Here is a 19,576-nt window from a genome sequence, read left to right as displayed (position 1 = left end):
GGGTTCACATTTTTGGCAGGTTGTTGCTTATTTAAACAAGTTCCACACCAACATCACTATTCTTTTGGAGCCGTTTCTGTGTCTTCATCTTTAAACTCTCACTTTGGTCACGGCAAACCACAGGGAGAAATATCTGGCTCTTTAGCTGTTAAATGATCCAATATGTTCACCAGTTAGTTGTAAACAGGAGCAGATACTGTACAGACGCTACAGCAGGGATTTTAGAGATTTTTTTTCTGGTGGCTGCTGCCTTCTGCAACAAGAAATAATGCTATACAAGCAATACGAATAAATCAAAGCAGTAAAGCTGAAAGCCACAGAAACTGAGCTCAAAATTCACAATGAATCTCTGTTCCAAAAAGCTGCAGATCTAGGTAATTTTTCTCTGCAGGTTCATCAACATGCACAACACACTTACATGTGGCCATTTGATACAATAGTATGAATAAAAATACAGATTATAGCCATTTCAAATAAACTATTTAGAAAACATTGTATCCCTTCAACGTTCAATGGGTTGCTGTTTACACAATTACCGTATATTTTGAATAAATAAAAGTCTGCAACATTTGAGAAAGATCAATCAGCTTTGGCTAAACATATGGCTGCACAGTTAATGACCAAAATGACATGTTTTGTGTTACTAATGCTTAATTCTTTTATTTTCTATGCATGTTATTCTTAGCAATACAATTACGTGGATACACGTCATCTCTGAATACAACTGAATACATTAGAGACCAAACCAAATGCTGTGAAAATTGGATATTCAATGGAATAATGCAAGCAGCAGCGCTGAACAATTAGATCAGCAGGCCATCTTCCAGCATAAACTCTGCGTAGAGAAAGCCGTTCCCAGTACCCTTGTAAGCATCCCTGTTGCCATTTATAAACTGTTAAATAAATCATAGTTCCGCCAGCAGGAAGGCACAAAACACTGTCCCTCCCAGTTTGACTGATGCGGTGTTGGAAACCTCGACAGTGGAGGAAAAACTAGCTAACATTTCAGCCTGAGATTAAGGTTATGGCACCCAATTTTGCTGAACCACACAAATGTTTAATAATGCACAGCCAACATTTGCACGACTGCAGAACGCAAACAAAAATGCATGGACCTTGTGGACAAGGTTTGGAGCTCCTGCTGCTGTTGCAGCATGCCGGTGTCGTCTGCCCACAGGTTTTTACTGATGGTACTGATGATTACTTGGATAAACAGGAGTGCCGTAACCCGGTCCTGTGAGGGTGCAGCCCTGCAGAAAGCTGGGGCTTTTCTGGACCAAGATGGTTTACTTCTCAGTACTTAGCACAGGCATCTTTAGCTCACCATGACAGACACAGTTAAGGCATTGCAGGGTGGTAGCTCAGTGTTGCTCTCAATGAAAAGACAAGGTTTTCCACGTAATATTTAGGCATTAGGGGTGGGTAAAAATATCAAAAAATCGATGCATCGCAATTATCCCCACCCTGATTCAATATCGATTAAGCAAAGCCTCTGAATCCATTCACATCCTGGCCAGTGGGGGCGCTGTGCGCAACATTTTCTTATGATTCTCGTTTTGTGGAAGGTGGCTGCACGCGACCAAACAATAAAATGGCGACGATGGCAAGCGGAAAAAATCTTTCAGACCTGACGTTTTTACAGATTTTGAATTCCCAATCTGTAAAAACGTCTGGTCTGAAAGATTTTGAATTCCCATTTAAAGAAGGAACACGAGAAACTGACAAAATTAGGGTTGTGTAAAGCCCCTTTCACATAGAGCGCAAAGCGCCGCCGGCGATCCCATTCATGTGTATGTGCTGCCGCGGCACAAGAGCGGACCCCTCTGCCGCCGAGCTCGGCGGCGCGCAAGAGGGCGCCTGCCGCAGCGTTGCGCCGCGCCTCCCTGCCCGAACTGAACATTTTTTGATTTCACCGTGCCGCGCTGTGACGACATCTCGGCCAACTCTGCTCCCTACCCGGCGGTGGGCGCGGTGCAGACCGCGCAATATGTCAAAGCAGCTTAAGTTGTGCCAAGCAGAACTAAAATACAACAGCAACACGACAAACCTGCGGATCATGTTGACACAGAACTGTCATGTTGGTTTTTTTATTTTAACTTTTGTACTACAGTACAAATGCACAAGTGAGCCATTATGGTGCTGCTAAGTTTAATTGCTCAGTTAATTTCTATGTGAAGTAACATGCCAAGTGTTATAGGCATGAAAATAAAAATAATGAAAAATTGCCAACAGGTATTTGTGTATTTCTACGTCTTACTGAATCGATATCGAAGCATTTAAATCAATATCGAATGGAAATCGAATCCTAAAGAATCGAAATCAAATCAAATCAAATCCTGAGGTTCTTAACAATACCCAGCCCTATTAGGCATGCTTACACTCCTGTTAAAAGGACCGTAACAACATAAAGAAGGCTGACAGCATCTTCTCCTCAGCTATGGTTTCTTTTTTTTTTTAATATAGGCCCAATGAACGTGATTGACTCCTCCTTTTTTGTTTCACGTACGCTAGTCGAGTCACACTTTGGTGCTGGAATGCCGGTTTCGTGTATGCGAGGACACGAGGTCGTGGTATTTTTCTCTCTTCCTAGGGCCAGATGTAGAATGGAGAAAATTGAGAAAAATTGGTGGCCCACTTTCACAGAAATGTTACAGAATGTGTTCTTTTACACGTTGTTTTACCTCTCTGGCCCTCAAAATGTTTATTGACTATTTCCAAGACAGATCTTGTCATATTATAAAAGCACAACATAAATTGTCTCAAATCTTTATCTCACACACACATTAATAGTCAAACATTTTGAGGGTCAGAGAGGTAAAAGAATGTGTAAAAGAACACATTAACACACCTCGCATGGCCAGTGTTAAAAATGTTGCTCTCATTTTTCTTGGATTTCTTTCCATTAAAATACATTTTTCTAATACGTCATCTTCCACTGCACAGAAACAGAAAGAATCCTACGGGCTCCCTGCTCTGCATCCTTGTTTACATCTGGACAGCTGATGTCTTACTGCACATGAAGGCTACTTCAAAACAGATGCCTGTTCACAATGTCTGATATAAAAACACACTTAAAATAGCAACGAGAACCACAAAAAAGAAAGATCCAAAATGGATCTTGGCAAAAAAAAAAAAAGTATTATTATAAAATAGAAAGAAATGGCCTGCAGTGTGAATGCAGTCTAAGGTAGGAAACAAGAGCAAGTGTGACCCCCTGTAAAAGCCATTGATAAAAGTTCTGTACTCAAATAAAATATAAATATACATACATTTCCAAAGTGCTTCATTAAAGTATTTACCCAAAACAATGAAGATTTAGGATCTAATGCTTTAAGATCTCCTGAAAAAAGTATTTTGTATATACAGGACTGTCTCAGAAAATTAGAATATTGTGATAAAGTTCTTTATTTTCTGTAATGCAAAAATGTCATACATTCTGGATTCATTACAAATCAACTGAAATATTGCAAGCCTTTTATTATTTTAATATTGCTGATTATGGTTTACAGTTTAAGATTAAGATTCCCAGAATATTCACATTTTTTGAGATGGATATTTGAGTTTTCTTAAACTGTAAGCCATGATCAGCAATATTAAAATAATAAAAGGCTTGCAATATTTCAGTTGATTTGTAATTAATCCAGAATGTATATGCATTACAGAAAATAAAGGACTTCATCACAATATTCTAATTTTCTGAGACAGTCCTGTAATGATTGGATTTGTTTTTCCACAATAAATCAAACAATGTTGACTCAGTCATATTCGATTGATCCTTATTTTCACCCCATTAAGACTCAAACATCAATCTTTTAATAAGTAGACACAAGATCCATACTTCACTGAAGAGTAAGTTATCAACTTGTATGCCATTGAGGCTTCAAGTCTACATTAGTTTCCTCCAACTCATAACGTTTTTCATAGTTTCCACCATCAGCAGTTGCTGCAACCATTGTTTTTTTATTCAAATTCAAAGAATAAAAATGAGCAACCCCCAGCCACGCTACTGCCCCAAACACACTCACACACCTCCAGCAGGTAGAAGTATCTGTTGAACTGGGCACTTTTGGTATCTTCCAGTCCTTTGAGCTGTCTTGTTATGAACATAAAAATGTCCTGTGGAATGACAGACAACATACACAAGGATTATGTTAAATAAATAGTCCGATATCAAACCAAATACTACACAGATATGAGGCCAAACACAACACATTTGTAAGATAGATTTGATGGAATATTACAGTGAGGAAAGCTAATAGAAATATAATTAAACATAAAATAACACAATCAAAACTCTATTTCAAATAAATCAAAATATCTTATTTTGCAGTACTTTTTAAGGCAGCTGAGGTAGCCCTTTATCATCACACCTTAAGTTTGTCTGGAGAAGTGTAGGGCGCCTCGGGGGCGTAAATCCTGAATATGTCTGCTAGACAGCAGGCCACGAGCAGGCGCACGTCTTTGTCTGGGTGTTTGAGAAAGAAGTCTGAGGCCAAGTGAAGAGCAAGGTTCAGATAGAGCTCCTTTTCTTCCTCAGAGTCCTGGTCCATGTCCATGAAGGTCTTTACAACCATCTGAAAAACACGTGGGTTATATTAAACGAGTAAAGCAGCTGCCTGTAATTCTTGTTTCAGTTGGGAACAGAAAACCATACAGGACTGTGTGATTTTCTGTAATGCAATTAACAAAACAAAAATGTCATACATTCTGGATTCATTACAAATCAACTGAAATATTGCAAGCCTTTTATTATTTTAATATTGCTGATCATGGTTTACAGCTTAACAAAACTCAAATATCCTATCTCAATCTTAAACTGTAAGCCATAATAAGCAATATTAAAATAATAAAAGGCTTGCAATATTTCAGTTGATTTGTAATTAATCCAGAATGTATGATTTTTTTTTTTTTTTTTTTTTTTAAATTGCATTACAGAAAATAAAGAACTTTATCAGAATATTCTAATTTTCTGAGACAGTCCTGTACTGCAATGTAATTTACTGATGCATTTGACTGTCTACGTGTCTAATAGCAAAATCAAAACAACATTTTGAAAACGATTTACAAGGAAATCCATTGTTTAACTGTAAATGCAATACTTAGAAAATACAGATATTGCTATTTTGTTTGAGAATACTAAATGTATTAATTTTAAGATAGACAGCCAGCCTCGGCTACAGAAGTAAGACACGGACCTTGAGCCTGCGGACCATTTCCTCTTTGGAGATTTTGTCAGAGATCTCCTTGACCCCCGGGGGGTAGGTCACCTTCCCGTCTGTGGCTCGAGCTTTAGAGTGAGCCATCCTCTTTAGCTCTTCACTGCCTGGAGAGAAAACAGCTTTTGTAATAAACCAAAAGAGAGCAACAAAGTAGGTGCCACAGAGAAGATTGAAAGAGTGACTAAAAGCTTTATTCCCTGAGGGTGGACAGATCCTCAACCTAAAACCATTAACAATATGGAAACTTGGGGAAAATCTTTTATATGCATGAAAGAAATCTGCAATGGAGCAAACTGAATTATTCAAAGCCCAGCAATGGCTTTGTGTAAGCTAGGAGGAAATTGCTACATTCAGAAAACACACTGAAATGTCTCCCTTTGAGGTTTTGTGACAATTGAGTTCCAGGTTTTCATTAACACAGCCAAAGCATTTCAAAGATTATAATCAATCATGTCATGAGTATTCACAGGTAACAAAAATGTGCTTTGACTTTAAATGTAACACCCTGCTTGTGGCCAGATAAGTCACAGTACCCTGGCGCTGCTTCCATCAATTGGCCACTGATTGTTATCGGCTTTAGTCGAAATAATTTGAGGTGTCAGAGAGGAGCCGCTCAGATTTGAAGAAAGAAAAAAAAAATAAAGAGACAAGAATTAGTTTGCCCTCTCAATGCTTGTCGTCAAACCTAGCTCACTGGAGAATAAAAACAGACAAAGAACCTGGGGCTCGCTTGAGTCACCACGATATGCAGCAGATAGTTGTCAACATGACGTGAGCCACATATAATTATGAATCACCAAGGGAGAGCCCGTCTCCTCACTTACACACTCCATGTGTGTATACATGAGTGAGAGGGGAAAACAACTCTTAACATTCACTGAACAAGTGTTATCTGAGTCCATCTAACCCACCCCTGAATCTGTAACCTCAGAACCAGAAAAAAGGGAGCCCAGTCTGCTACTGCACAGTTAGCTTCAGTAGGCGTTTTTAGATTGGATCCCACTAACGTCTGGTTCTTCCCCCACAACGTGGTGTGAAATCAGTATCAGACTCTTCTCCTCCATTGTTCCCCGATGGTGGAACGACCTACCAAACTGTCCGATCTGCAGGGTCTTTATCTACTTTTAAGCGCAAGCTAAAGACTCAGCTCTTTAAAGAGAACTTCTGCATCTAGTAAACTTCTCTGCTCATCAGAATTAGTTAGAAGATCCAGCTCTTTGCAGGACTCAGCACTGAGTAAGCTGCATGCACTTATGACAAGATGATCGCATGATGGTGTCTTTTTAGACGTAGCTTTCTTGTATAAAGGGACTGTTGTGTTGGGCGGGAAGGGAACAAAAAAATAAATAAATAAATAAATCTAGTACTGGCAAGACAACACCTGTATTCAGCTGGACTCTCAGAAGTCTGACCAGCACTGATCCAGCTGGACCTCCTGTGTGATTTTGTGCTTGTGTTGTTCTCTCAGATGTAAGTCGCTTTGGATAAAAGTGTCTTCTAAATGACAGTAGTAGTAGTAGTAGTAGTGGTAGTGGTAGTGGTAGTAGTAGTAGTAGTAGTAGTACTACTATCACAGGATGATGAACGCGTGTTTAACGCGCGTTAGCAATGTAAACGCAAGGTGTGTTATTTGCAATGGAAACAATGGACCATTCTTTGTCTTCGGCTCCTCGGCTGAGCAGCTCACGGGTTTCCTCGCCTCCACAGTTACTCATCTTGTAAATATACAGGACTGTCTCAGAAAATTAGAATATTGTGATAAAGTTCTTTATTTTCTGTTATGCAATTCAAAAAACAAAAATGTCAAACATTCTGGATTCATTACAAATCAATTATTTTTATTATTTTAATATTGCTGATTATGGTTTACAGCTTAAGATTCCCAGAATATTCTAATTTTTTGAGATAGGATATTTGAGTTTTCTTAAGCTGTAAGCCATGATTAGCAATATTAAAATAATAAAAGGCTTGCAATATTTCAGTTGATTTGTAATGAATCCAGAATGTATGACATTTTTGTTTTTGTAATTGCATTACAGAAAATCACAATATTCTAATTTTCTGAGACAGTCCTGTAGATCCTACCTGTGACGTCCTGCTGCTGCTGTTATCCTTATCAGCCATTTCCTTATTTTATAAAATAATAAATAAATAAAAACTTTCCTGGTATGTCAGAATACGTGATCAACAATCCCGTCCCCCGACCCACCACCCCAGGTTAGTTCTGTTTACATTAGACCTGAACCCTGGTCAACACTCTCCTCAGAGTTATTGGCAGCGCAGCTCGACACGCCCCCCCCTTATGTCGGTACACACGACACCCTAGGGCGGCGCATTCATTGATTGATTGATGTGTCCCGTATGGAGATTTGTTTTCACTGACAGAACATTTCTCATCTCAGACGACCACAGACACTACATAGACACCAACAATAAATAAATGACGTGCGTAACGAAGACAACTTAGATGACCACACAAAAGCGGACAGACATGTCAGTGGGGCCTGCTGTTCAGGGGCAGCTATTGACGCTTATCCACTAGTACCTACTCAGCGCGCCCGACTCGGGACGCCTCGTCCCGCCTCCACTCGCCTAGTCCTCGTTTGTTTTTCCAACACCCAGGTGAGAAGTAGGCGGGTTGGAGGAAGCTGCTGTGATGTATTTGATTGTGTGATCTAAACGAAGAAGACAACATTAAAGATGTAGAACCTGGAGGAGATGATAGATGTGCTGCCGGGTCTGTGGCTTGTGTTCCATATCAAGTTAAAAAATGAGAGGGAGAGAAGCTTCAAGCAGCTACACTTTTTTAAAGATTTTGTTCGTATCTACTCGGCCAGCCTCTACCCGCCTCGGCCCGTAGTGGAGAAGCAAAAGACGGGGGCGTGGCGACTAGAGGTGCGCTGAGTAGGTACTAGTGGAAAAGTGCCATAACGTGCAGAGTAGATACTTTTTCTGTATCTATTCTGCAGAGGTTCTGAGCTGCTGAGTCGGCTGTATCTGACATCATCACAATACAGGCCACCGATTGGTCGGGGGGTTGGAGTCAGACGTCTGAGTCAGGAGGAAGAAATCAGAGAAAGAAACTCTGACGGCTTTTTGTTAATTTTATTCAACCAGCAACGGCAGCAAAAGTCTGTTTCATGATCCAACTCTGAAGTGCAGATGTTCATAAACCTGGTGCTGAGGAGAGAATTAAAAAAAGGATAGAAGGGAGATAAGGAACGACCAGATCTACCAGGAGCTCTGTCACTTCATAGATGCTCACGGCTCCAGCTGACTTTTCAGCAGCCGAGACAAACTAAAAAAAAAAAAAGCGTTGCATCGTGAAGCTTCTTTCACTCTAATTTTTTAACTTGATATCAAACACAAGTCTCAGACCCAGCAGCACATCTATCATCTCCTCCAGGTTCTACATCTTTAGTGTTGTTGTCTTCTTCATTTAGATCACACAATCAAATACGTCACAGCAGCTTCACTCCAACCTCCTACTTCTGCTCCAGGTGCTGAATTGTTATGGAAAAGAAACCAGGTCGAGTTGAGTTGAGCCGAGCTGAGTTGAATCGAGCCGAGTAGGTACTAGTGGAAAAGCGCCATAAGGCTGCAGGGATCAGGCTAAACGCGGAGTATTCACCAATGTAAAAGGCACTAGTGTCTTTGCAAACCAGCTCATGTCAGTATCCACAAGCCTGTCATGTGTGGGACCTCGAGGTTCAGTTCAGGGTCCTATCCTAATCATTTTATACATTCTTCCTCCAAGTCTGATAATTAGGCAGTATACTGATATTTCTTATCATTTCTATGCTCGTGACATACAGCTGTACTACTATTTTAAACTTCCAGAATTTGAAAAGTTGTCACCTTTGATGAATTGTTTGACCAGCATCAAACAGCGGCTGTGTGACAACTACTTGAAACTAAATGCAGAGAAGACGGAAACCCTAATTAATCGAGCCTGAAAGCAGCCAAGCCTCAGAAACCTTGGTGTTATTTTTGACTCTGCTCTATCTTTGGAATGTTATTTGAGAGAATTAACTAGGAATTGCATCTTTCAGCTTAGAAATATTGCCAAACTCCTTAAATTACTTTTCTAAATCAGAGCTGGAGATTATTGGTCATGCTTTTATTTAATCTCTTTTCTACCATTATAATTGCCTTTTTACTTGTTTGAACAAAAAACCTCAACAGTCTACAAGCAGTCCAGGATGCTACTGTAAGACTCCTAACAAAATACAAGAAACTGACAAAACATAACCAGGGTATGTACAGCTAACTTTAAATTTAATACCTTTGAATACCTTTCGTTACTCCCTGCAGAATGTTTTAAAAACCATTGTGACACTGAGTTGCAAGTGTTATTCACCTTCGTTTATGCAGTTGATATAGACTCACTAATGTTGATACCATATTGCACACATTTATTTCTCTTGATGAATAAAAATAAAACAAACTACATAAAATAAGCAATGAAGAGAAAGTTCCAGCACACTGGATGGCATTCAATACTTGAACTGTTGATGCATCACAAACTGGCATCAGTCTCTTAACTGTTGCTGATATCACTTCACAACCTGGGCTCCACTACATGAACTGGTGACCTGCTATTATTTTATTTGAACATAAACCTGTGCTATAGGCCTAATATGAACTCTCGAGCAAAAGAATCTTATGGCAAGTGTCTTTATTGCACGACCCAGCCTTGTTGATGCCATCAACAAGCTGTTTTTTGAAGAATGGAACTAATCCAAATCAGATGAAGTACCAGGATTTGTCCGTACCGCATGTATGGGAATTAGGGCTGGGTATCGATTCAAATGTCAAGAATCGATTCGATTCCGATTCTTAAGATTCAGAATCGATTACCACCATTTGATTCGATTCGATCTGATATTCATGTGGATTAGTGTTATTAAACATGTTTTTTGAGCTGTTGCCTGAATTATATGACACATGTAAAATAACTAGTTAAATAATAATTTCACAATAATTATTGTGTGCATTTGAGGCCTGAGCCAGTCCTTAAATGCTGGGTCTTCCTCCCAGCAGTCAGAAAACATTTTGCCCATGACGACGGTGATGGTGGTTGCCTGGACGCTGAAGATATGTCTAAGCACGCAAAAAACACGCAAGCAAGCCAGCTGACTACCCAGCTGAGCTGAGAGCGCAGAGACGTCCAACGACCACTAAATATGACATCAGCATCAGACGTAGCTTACAAAGTTGGTATTTCAGGATTGAGAGGAGGAGCTTTGATTATGTGCCCAGATATGCAAAAGCCTGCATTTAAACTAACGCAAATTTTAGCAGATAGAATTTCAATCAGAATAGGACGCCTCAGTCTGAAAAAAAAATTATACCAATTTCTCAAAAAATAATACTTCTAAAACCAAATTTAACACTTTTCATGGCTTTAAATTTCGGGATCTTGAATTATCACCTTTTAATACTTTTTAAAACCCAGCCGATACCAGAGATGCACCGATCAGGATTTTGAGGGCGGATCACCGATCACCAAAAGCAGTATCTGGCGATCCCGATATTTACGATCACAGCGTGAAATCCATAAATTCTTCAACATTGTTGTCTCGTGTACACAACATTGACATTATATTAGGTATAATATGAGGAGATGAGAAAGTATCATGAATTGACCACTGTTTTATTGCAGGCTGAACAGTACTCCCTTAGAGACATGTCACTCTCTTACAGTTGATATATGTTGTAAACTATAAACCTTAGTTTTCCTGTGGAAAAAGAAATTAAATCTTAAAATTGATAATGAATAATTAGGCAAGGCGAAAGTTTTAGCGATAGCATCCACTGCGTGTGAATAAACTCTTGTGAGTGAAGCAAAACTCTTCACATTAGAGCTCCAAATATCATTCATGAAGCCGACTGACACGACTGTCGTCCTGCGTAAGGGTGTGGATGTGACTGTATATAGTATGGTACAGCTCCAGTTGGCATTCATCTGTGAAATATTTACTACTCGGCAGCGCGTACCGGGGATCCAAGCTGCTAACGACACGATTAAACTCTAGACACCAACTCTACAACCAGGCCCGCGACTCTACAACCAGGTCTGCTCACAGTAGCAAACGGACAACAACAAGATGTGCAATATCTGTCTTAGGGCTGGGCGATATATTGAGTATACTCGATGCATCTCGGCTTCTACTCTGTGCGATGTACAAAATGACTATATCTTGAATATTCGAGTATACATTGTCACGAATTTGCTTTTAGCCGCGGGCATTAAATTACAGGCTTTTCTCACTCTCTCGTCTCATCTCTCCTTCTCGGAGACATAAAACAAGCGCACCCAGTTACATACGTCAGTCACGTGCGTGCATCGTCATACGCCCCCGCCCATCTGCTGGTGTCGGCGCTGCTGTCCGGTCCGCCGGTGAGTTCCACCTAACTTTCTCAAACTCGCCTGTTTGCGCCGTGAGCTCAACCGCGCTGTTGCTTCATGCAACGGACTCTTTTCAAAGCAAACTGGGACGGTTTAGTAAATACAGGAGGGGATGTTTTCTCCTCGCACGACGCGCACGGCTCTCCGGAGAGCCGCTCAGTGCGCACACGCGTCCGCGCACAGCGAGCTGAGAAACGTCACCTAGTGTTGCTTAAATGCGGCCACATGAAATCAATCACTATTATTGAAACAAAGTCAAACAAGACTATATGACGTCATACTTCTAAAAGTAAGTGAAAGTGATGCAAAGTAAAAGGAGGAGAGTTAGGCTCATCCGGGCGGCTGTACAGACACTGCAGAATTTGGTTGCTCCCCTCCTTCTCTGTGTTGGCAGGCTTATATATGTTAAAGCAAGAAAACGTGTTTTTCATAATAGGTCCCCTTTAATATAAAGGTGCTCTAAAGGGCCCCTCCTGGGCCCCTCCTGCTCAGAGCAGGTCATCACAGGTAAAACCGGGACCAGAAAATGTTCTTAAATGACACTTAAGTGCCACTCACTGCTTAGTAATTGTTTAATAAATACACTTTTGGTAAATTTGACTTAGTTGTGATTTCCCCCTTTTTGCATGAAAGTATAAAATGAGCATATATTAATGCAGTATGAACAAGAATGTTTTAATGTAGACATATAGAATCATCATACCGGTGTGATTGTATGCATCAAAGTGTTTATTCAAGGCTAAGGCAAAATATCGAGATATATAATCATGTATCGTGACATGGCCTAAAAATAGAGATATTAATAAAAGGCCATATCGCCCAGCCCTAATCTTTCTACCTCATAAACATCCTTCCTTTTTTTTTGCACTGTTTTTCATTCTCATACCGCACTACTTTTATTTTCATTCCAATGTATATACTGTTTATATTTTGTAATTATATATTTTTTACTTTTTTACCCTTTCACTGCATGTATGTGTCGTGTGTTGCTGCTGCACAAAGCAAATTTCCCCACTGAGGGAGGAATAAAGGACAATCTAATCTACAACAGAAAGCGGCCGATGATCAAGGCTTATGAATCCATTACCTAATGATGTAGTTCTTTATTTTTCTTGCTGTTGCCGTTTATTGGTCTCTGTAACGTTCAGCTGAGTTAGTGGCGTTCCTGCACCCTCCTTTTCTTTCTCTGCCTTAGCGTCAGCCAACTTTGACAACTTAATATACTCCTTTGTCTGAGAAACTTTCAAATGTCTTATCAGCTTCGTTGTGTTGAAATTATTTTATAACATTCCTCCTCTGGGTATTTCCTTTGCACACTTTGCAAACTGCAAATTTCCTTTTCAGGCATTGTAAAACTCCCATACCGGCGACGCCATTTTCAGTGTTGATGCTCTTTAGAGAATCCCACGCCCCCTTAGGGAGGAATATACTTGCTGTTCAGAACGCGTACATGAGTGCGTCATGGCCGACACACGTATGCTGCCTTCGTTTCACGCATCGACATGCGCGTTCTCCAAAAAAACACTGAACGCGTACGCGACCTGCAGTTCTCGCTTTGCCCGCGAGTGGCGCTGGTACAGGTTTAGAGCAGCAGATGACCACACATGGTCAAACAAAGCTGATTACATACGGAAATATTCCCGGTGATTCTCATCATCGATTGGTCACAACGGCAAGACAAGGGTGGCTAGCTCTCCAGTCTCCCGATGGCTTTGGTTCGACAGTCTAGCAAATGATGGCGCTGGCGCAGTTTCCTTTGCTGAGATCGCAACCAAAGCAATGTTATAATCTCCTCTTCATCCAGTGTTGTCATGTTGTTTACTTGTTCGTTGCTATAATCGGTTACTGCTGATGCTATTACTAAATATTTTATTACTTTTTCAAATCTTGCTCTGCATACTGCCCCCAACCAGTTATCTCCAGTATGACGCGCTCCCCTTGTGTGCTACGTGAGCGAGGTTGCAGCTGGTTATGAGCGCGAACGGATGCGAACGCAGGGTCAATCAGCAAGTATATTCGCCCCTTTAGGAACTCTGGGTCTGACATGTGGGAACACACGCGCTGGCAGCGGTTTGTTTTTGTAAACGTCATCAAATCGGCCTGCTTTGAACTACGAGAACTCCGATCAAAACCGAGAGGGGCACTATCGGCTGATTTCGGTCGGTTGCCGATCAATCGGTGCATCTCTAGCGATACCCTGATAACGCCAGTTTTAATCTCCTTGCACTTGTTACAGGTACAGTTTACAACCCATATTTAAATTTTAGTTTTCACTTTCAGAGCCTTATCCAGTCCAACTACTGCATACATCACATATCTTTTAGATCTCCACAACACTAGTTGCAGTCTCAAGTCATCTGGTCAATGGCTCATTTTAAAACTACAGGTGACCGTGCTTTTAGAGCATTGGCCCCCAGGTTATGGAATGCATTGCCTGCTTCTTTACGTTGTCTTAACTCAGTTGAGACTCTTAAAAAGCAAATTAAGACCTACTTAATTAGACAGGCTTTAGACTTGGGCTGGTCGTATGTTGTGTATGTTCTTTCTTGTCTTTTTCGTGTTTTATGTTTGTTATATGCTTCCTTGGTTTTATGCCTCTGTCTTATCTTTTTTTGTGTGGCTTGTGAAGCATTTTCTGGCTTTTAATCTGGGAAAAGTGCTATATAAACAAACTGTACTTACTGCCTTTAGTTTTTATTTTACAGAAAGTTATTCATTTTAAACCACCATGAAACCATAATTATTGAGCTGAGAGATCATCCTTATAACCAGCTCCAAGCTGTTGAGGTTTGAGACAAAAGGATATGATTACGATGATGCTGGACTGGAATGCTAGGTAGCTCATGTGACTGAGCAGGCACCCCATGTACAGGAAGAAAAAAATTCAATATTTTATTACTTTGTCACTCTCAAATCCAGTTGTTTAAATCAACATGGCTAGCATGTCTGTCTAGTTGGGTGGGCATAGGTGGATGGGTCCACCAAGGACCACCTTGATAGTATTCTCTTAATCCTGTTGGTGAGAAAAACGGGTGCAGCACGGTGCAGGTTAAGATCCTGGGTCCTCTTCAACTCTTTCTACATCCAGCCATTTTCTACACCTGCTTTATCTTTTCCAGGACTGCGTGTAGGATCTAGGGGTGTAACGATACACTAATCTCGCGATACGGTACGATACACGATATTGAGGTCACGATAACGATATGATACGATATTATAGCTGTATATTTTTAACAACCTTGAATGAGGAACATATGACTGGAAAAAATTGTCTTTTATTTGAAAGACACAAAATACAAAACAATACTGTGCGTTTGCTCTATTGTTACAGTTTGTAATGCTTTATAACTTTAGGTTTTAAAGAGAAAGCCAGGCTAACCATTTTCCACAAACTGAACTAAAAGTAAATGTCAGGTTTGCATTATGAATCTTCAGTTTCATACAAGTACAAATATTTTACCACAAACTGAATAGTTTCTCTCATGTATGATTTGACTTTTTTCTTTTCCAGAAATTTAACAACTAAAATTAAATAAATAAAAGTAAATAAATACATACAATTTTACATCATAAAAAAGATTGATTCATGCTCACCTTATAAGTGTAAGAGGAGATTTATTTTTGTTAAGAAGGTTATTTTGGTAATTCAGGGTTCATTATTTTATAAATATATTCTTTATATTCTGATGTAAATCAGGGACTATAATGACACTAGTCAGTTTATCTGTAGTGATTAGTCTGTTTTAGATTGGGCGGAGTGATACGCCACAGTACGGCACTAGCTGCTGTGTTGATGTTCTAAAATCCTACACTGTTGAGGGACATTAAAGTACACTCGAACTCGGAAGAAGTTGCCCCCGTGTTTATCCTACTAAAAAGGTTTATTTAATAATGTATGGCTTAACTCTACACCAGCCTTACATAAGTAAAGGTTCAGAGCTCCCAACAAGAGCCCCGTGATCAGGACCGCTAAACGGTACTAGTTTCTTCTGAGCGGAGTAAGATTTTGGTCCGCGGGTCGAGGCGCGTTACTAGTCAACACAATAGATTAATATTAATAACCCAATATCGCGATACAGTTTGTCACCTCCACGACACGTATTGTAACGTTTTTGTATCGCGAAATTTCGTGGCACGATATATTGTTACACGCCTAGTAGGATCTTATCCCAGGTGCCAATAGGCAAGAGCTGGGGTACACCATGGACTAGTTGAGAGTTCATCACAGAGCTACGCAGAAATAAATAAGACTTGCAAGAATGCCCTCTGTTAATCACTCCTACAGTCAATTTCAGAAGAATCACCAATCGACAAAACAGCCATATTTTTGTACTGCAGGTCGACACCAGAAAACAAGGAAAAAGCCGACATATGCACCACACAGAAACCCTTCTGCTGGGATTAGAACCAGAACGTTTCAGCTGTAAGACAACAGTGCTAAGCATCTGGATCAATACTTGACAATATAAGGGAGTGTTTGAAGGGCCAAGCTAGAAGGAGAGAAACAATGACAAATTACATAACCTGCCTTTGATGTTTTCTAGTCATAACTCAGTTTACCGACATGAAAAACTTGTAAAATAGCATGTTATTTTTAACCACATTTCGATAATATGCAGTGCACAGTGTTTTGCACTGCACTGCACCTTTTCAATCTTTTGTAATTTTGTACAGGAGAGATTTTTTTTGTAAGAGTAAAATTTTTATTTTGTATAATTTTTCTCTATATTTTTATTTTGCTTTGCAAAACTGTGTTTAATAAATTATATTGTTTAGGATTTTTTGATATTTGATACATTACGTTTTTTGTTAATTAAACCGAAACATAATTGTTACAATAATCATCCAATTACTCATTAGATTAGTCAACTAATCGATATAATAATCACCTGATTAATCGGTTTAAAAATAATCGTTTACCCCAGCACTACTTAGCATTAGGAGCCAAAAGACAACTCATTCAGATGTACTACACTGATAATCACATTGTGGCTATGCGAGAGGAGATGAGACAAGACAGACACAAGCGACCCAGCTCTACCCACAGCCTTAGGTTGCGCTCACTCATACAGCTCAAAGAGATGGCCACTAATGCCCAAATTGCACAGGGCCAGTATTATGTGGACATTTATAATAATAATTACAAGGAACAGCTGTGATATTTATCCCCTGCAAATGCGCCTTGTCTGTGATTTGTGAAGTAAGAATTACATCACTAATTACATATAGTATTTCAGCAAACACAGAGATCATTGGATACTTTAATCCTGTGCTGATGTACATCACAGTAATTCAGTGACTTGCGGCCAGGAGTTCTTTTGAGAAATTTCTTGACGTTTCCTTCCTTTTATGCCTCTCTGCCAGCATAATTATGGGAGCTGCAGTAGATATATTGATGTTATATAATCATATTACCCTATATACACCGCATATATTCTGATGATATGACATATTTGTTGGATGAAAAAATGAAATGAGTCAGGATTAAGCTTTACATAGAGACCCACAGAGAAAAGCAGATAGTCCAAAGCTAGCAGGAGAGAGAGAGACGATGAGATGGCAACATACTTAACCGCATGTGCTAAGAAACTTTCTATTTTGCATCAAACTCTAAGCTTTAATATGACAGAACAAAGTCTTTAGGCTACAACGAAAGCTCCTGTTATGCATACCATTCAGTTTACCATTACCATGGAAACTTAATCACATACGCCAATATATAATTTTCAATTTTTGTCATCTGTCAAAAAGGTCACTGACGTCCAGCTATAAGTGTGTGATCAGACACTTCCAATTGGATATTCAAAGTTCATGTTAATCAAATGGTAGCTGTTTAACAAAATGCAAGACATTGACAACACATTTGATTAATATCTGCAAAGTACAGTAAAATGCAGACTTTGGTTATCTTATGCGAATGCACTGCATGAAACATAGACATTGAAGTGTAATGTTTGAATTATTGCAGGTCCTGAGCTGATACTTGCCCCCTGCAAAAAAGGAATGAGTCACAACCCACCACTGTATTTAGTTTAACCCCTGAAGATGGAAAGCAACATGCAATCTAAAGCTTGAGTCCTATGACAGAACTGTTGTGTAGTTTTTGTGAGAGTATGAGTTTACCCAAAGGCTTTGAGATCATACGAGCATCACTCGGTAGTCTGCTCCTTTGGAGATTAAAACAAAAAAAACCTTTGCAGTTGCCATGGATGTGACATCTAGCTAGACCAAAGTTTGTTTTCAGTAGTGGGGGTTCTTGGAAGTTTTTCAGAGGCCGGATGGTTGGCACATGTCTCTAGTACCAGGAAAATTCAATCCCATTCATCAGGATACCCAATGGAAAAAAGGTTTTCAGAACTGTTTTGGGCCAAAAATGTTCCTGTAGTAGGAGAGGGACTCAGGTTGGCCTAGAAGGGGAGGGTCCCTGCTGATTGGGTATTTTACTAACAGGAAATAACAATTAGCTCTCTCACATGAACTGCTGATTAACTACAACTTTTCCAAGTAACAATGGTGGCACAAACACTCTTAGACGAGTTGTCACTCCAATGATTGTGTGATACCGCTATGCTACCTACGTGAAGCTGCACAAACCAGCACTAAGGCAGCACAAACAAACTAGACCATTTTGGTTAATTTTGGACAAAGTCGGGGGGCTGCGTGACGTCATCGTGTCATAATTAACCCGTTATATCTTCAAAACTAAAGCAGCACAAACGAAATGTATTTCTGCACAAACCAGCACTAACGATTGAGAATATTTTCACTGAGTTTTGCGTGGGGTGGGGGGCCAGCTTCACGCAGGTGCCATGCTGTGTCTGATGCAATGCAGAGCCTACCTCTGTACAGTCACACACAGCCTTTCCACTGTGGTCTCTCTGAAATTAACCCAAATTAATCGAACATCAAGCAGGAATTCAGGATATACAGAAACCCTCAATTTGGAAAGTGGCAAAAAAAAATAAAAAAAATAAATAAAAATGTCTTAAGTTATGTAAGAATTACGTTCAAAAGTAATAAACTCCATTGTAGTTGAAGGAATTAAATTAAAGTATCAATTGGCAGATGATTGCTCAAATACCAAAGTGCCCTAACATGGAAAAGAGAGGAGAAACCATGAGAACTGGATGAAGCACTATAGTCTTCTTGAAATCAATAGAATGCCGAATATCCTGTTAAATACAGAGAAGGCCAAATGTTTGGAGAAAAACTCAAAAGCAACCCAAATACCCAAGGACGGGGAAAAAACCAGAGTACAGAGAAAAAGAAGGGAATTTAAAGAGGCTATAGATGCATGCTGGTGTAGAAAATCTCAGCACAGCAAAAATTGCTTTCTAGTTACAGAACACCATCAAGCACAAGAGGAATAAGCAGCTACAAAATTACCATGAGGAGCTACAGCTTGCATATGTCATCATGTAGGAAATGTATACCAAAAAGCTCCAGATGGAAAAAGAGAGAAACAACACTCCTTGGAGAAATGGACAAAGTTATGATTTTCTTTTTAACCAACTGATCTCCTTGTGGTATGGCAGTATGCCAAGAGACACTTCAGTTCAAAAGGTATAAGACCAACAGCAGATCAAAAACCTGAGAGGCAAACTGGCAGATGGCGGCTGAGACGGCACAAGAAGATGCAACAAAATTCAGCACTTTTTAGAAGTCCTTCCATATCGGTACAAAAAAAGAAGCTTTTGTATATTTGATATACAAAAGCCAAATGTTATACCGACGCAAAAGTCCTGCTTTGAAATTAGTACACATAAGAAGACTTATGTGGAAAGACGTGATTACAGGAAGAGCTTTTCATACAGAGAGATTAGCACTAAGTATGAAACTGATGTTCTTGTAGTTAGAGAACAAGCTCAATCATTTCAGCAGGTGCTAAACAAAGAAGTAAAGGCTCACACACCAACGATGGATGACTTACAGCTCATCAACTGCC

The 19,576-nt window shown here is 39.8% G+C and overlaps 1 protein-coding gene across 3 annotated transcripts in view; it reads right to left on the bottom strand.

The window, feature by feature from the left end:
• The window catches only part of LOC133459547 (sister chromatid cohesion protein PDS5 homolog B-like), a 65,115-nt gene that overhangs the window by 35,860 nt on the left and 9,679 nt on the right, over positions 1 to 19,576 (bottom strand). For all 3 annotated transcript variants that reach the window (XM_061739587.1, XM_061739588.1, XM_061739589.1), the window contains exons 2-4: positions 5,196 to 5,323; positions 4,371 to 4,574; positions 4,030 to 4,116 (exon numbers count right to left, since the gene is read on the bottom strand). In XM_061739587.1, the coding sequence (XP_061595571.1) occupies positions 4,030 to 4,116; positions 4,371 to 4,574; positions 5,196 to 5,303 (399 nt within the window). In that variant the 5' untranslated portion in view covers positions 5,304 to 5,323. The remainder of the gene's footprint in view (positions 1 to 4,029; positions 4,117 to 4,370; positions 4,575 to 5,195; positions 5,324 to 19,576) is intronic.

This window comes from Cololabis saira, chromosome 14 (assembly GCF_033807715.1).
Source record: "Cololabis saira isolate AMF1-May2022 chromosome 14, fColSai1.1, whole genome shotgun sequence".
NCBI lineage: Eukaryota > Metazoa > Chordata > Actinopteri > Beloniformes > Belonidae > Cololabis > Cololabis saira.
The sequence above is the reverse complement of the archived record's forward strand: the minus strand, read 5'-3'. Positions and strand labels throughout refer to the sequence as shown.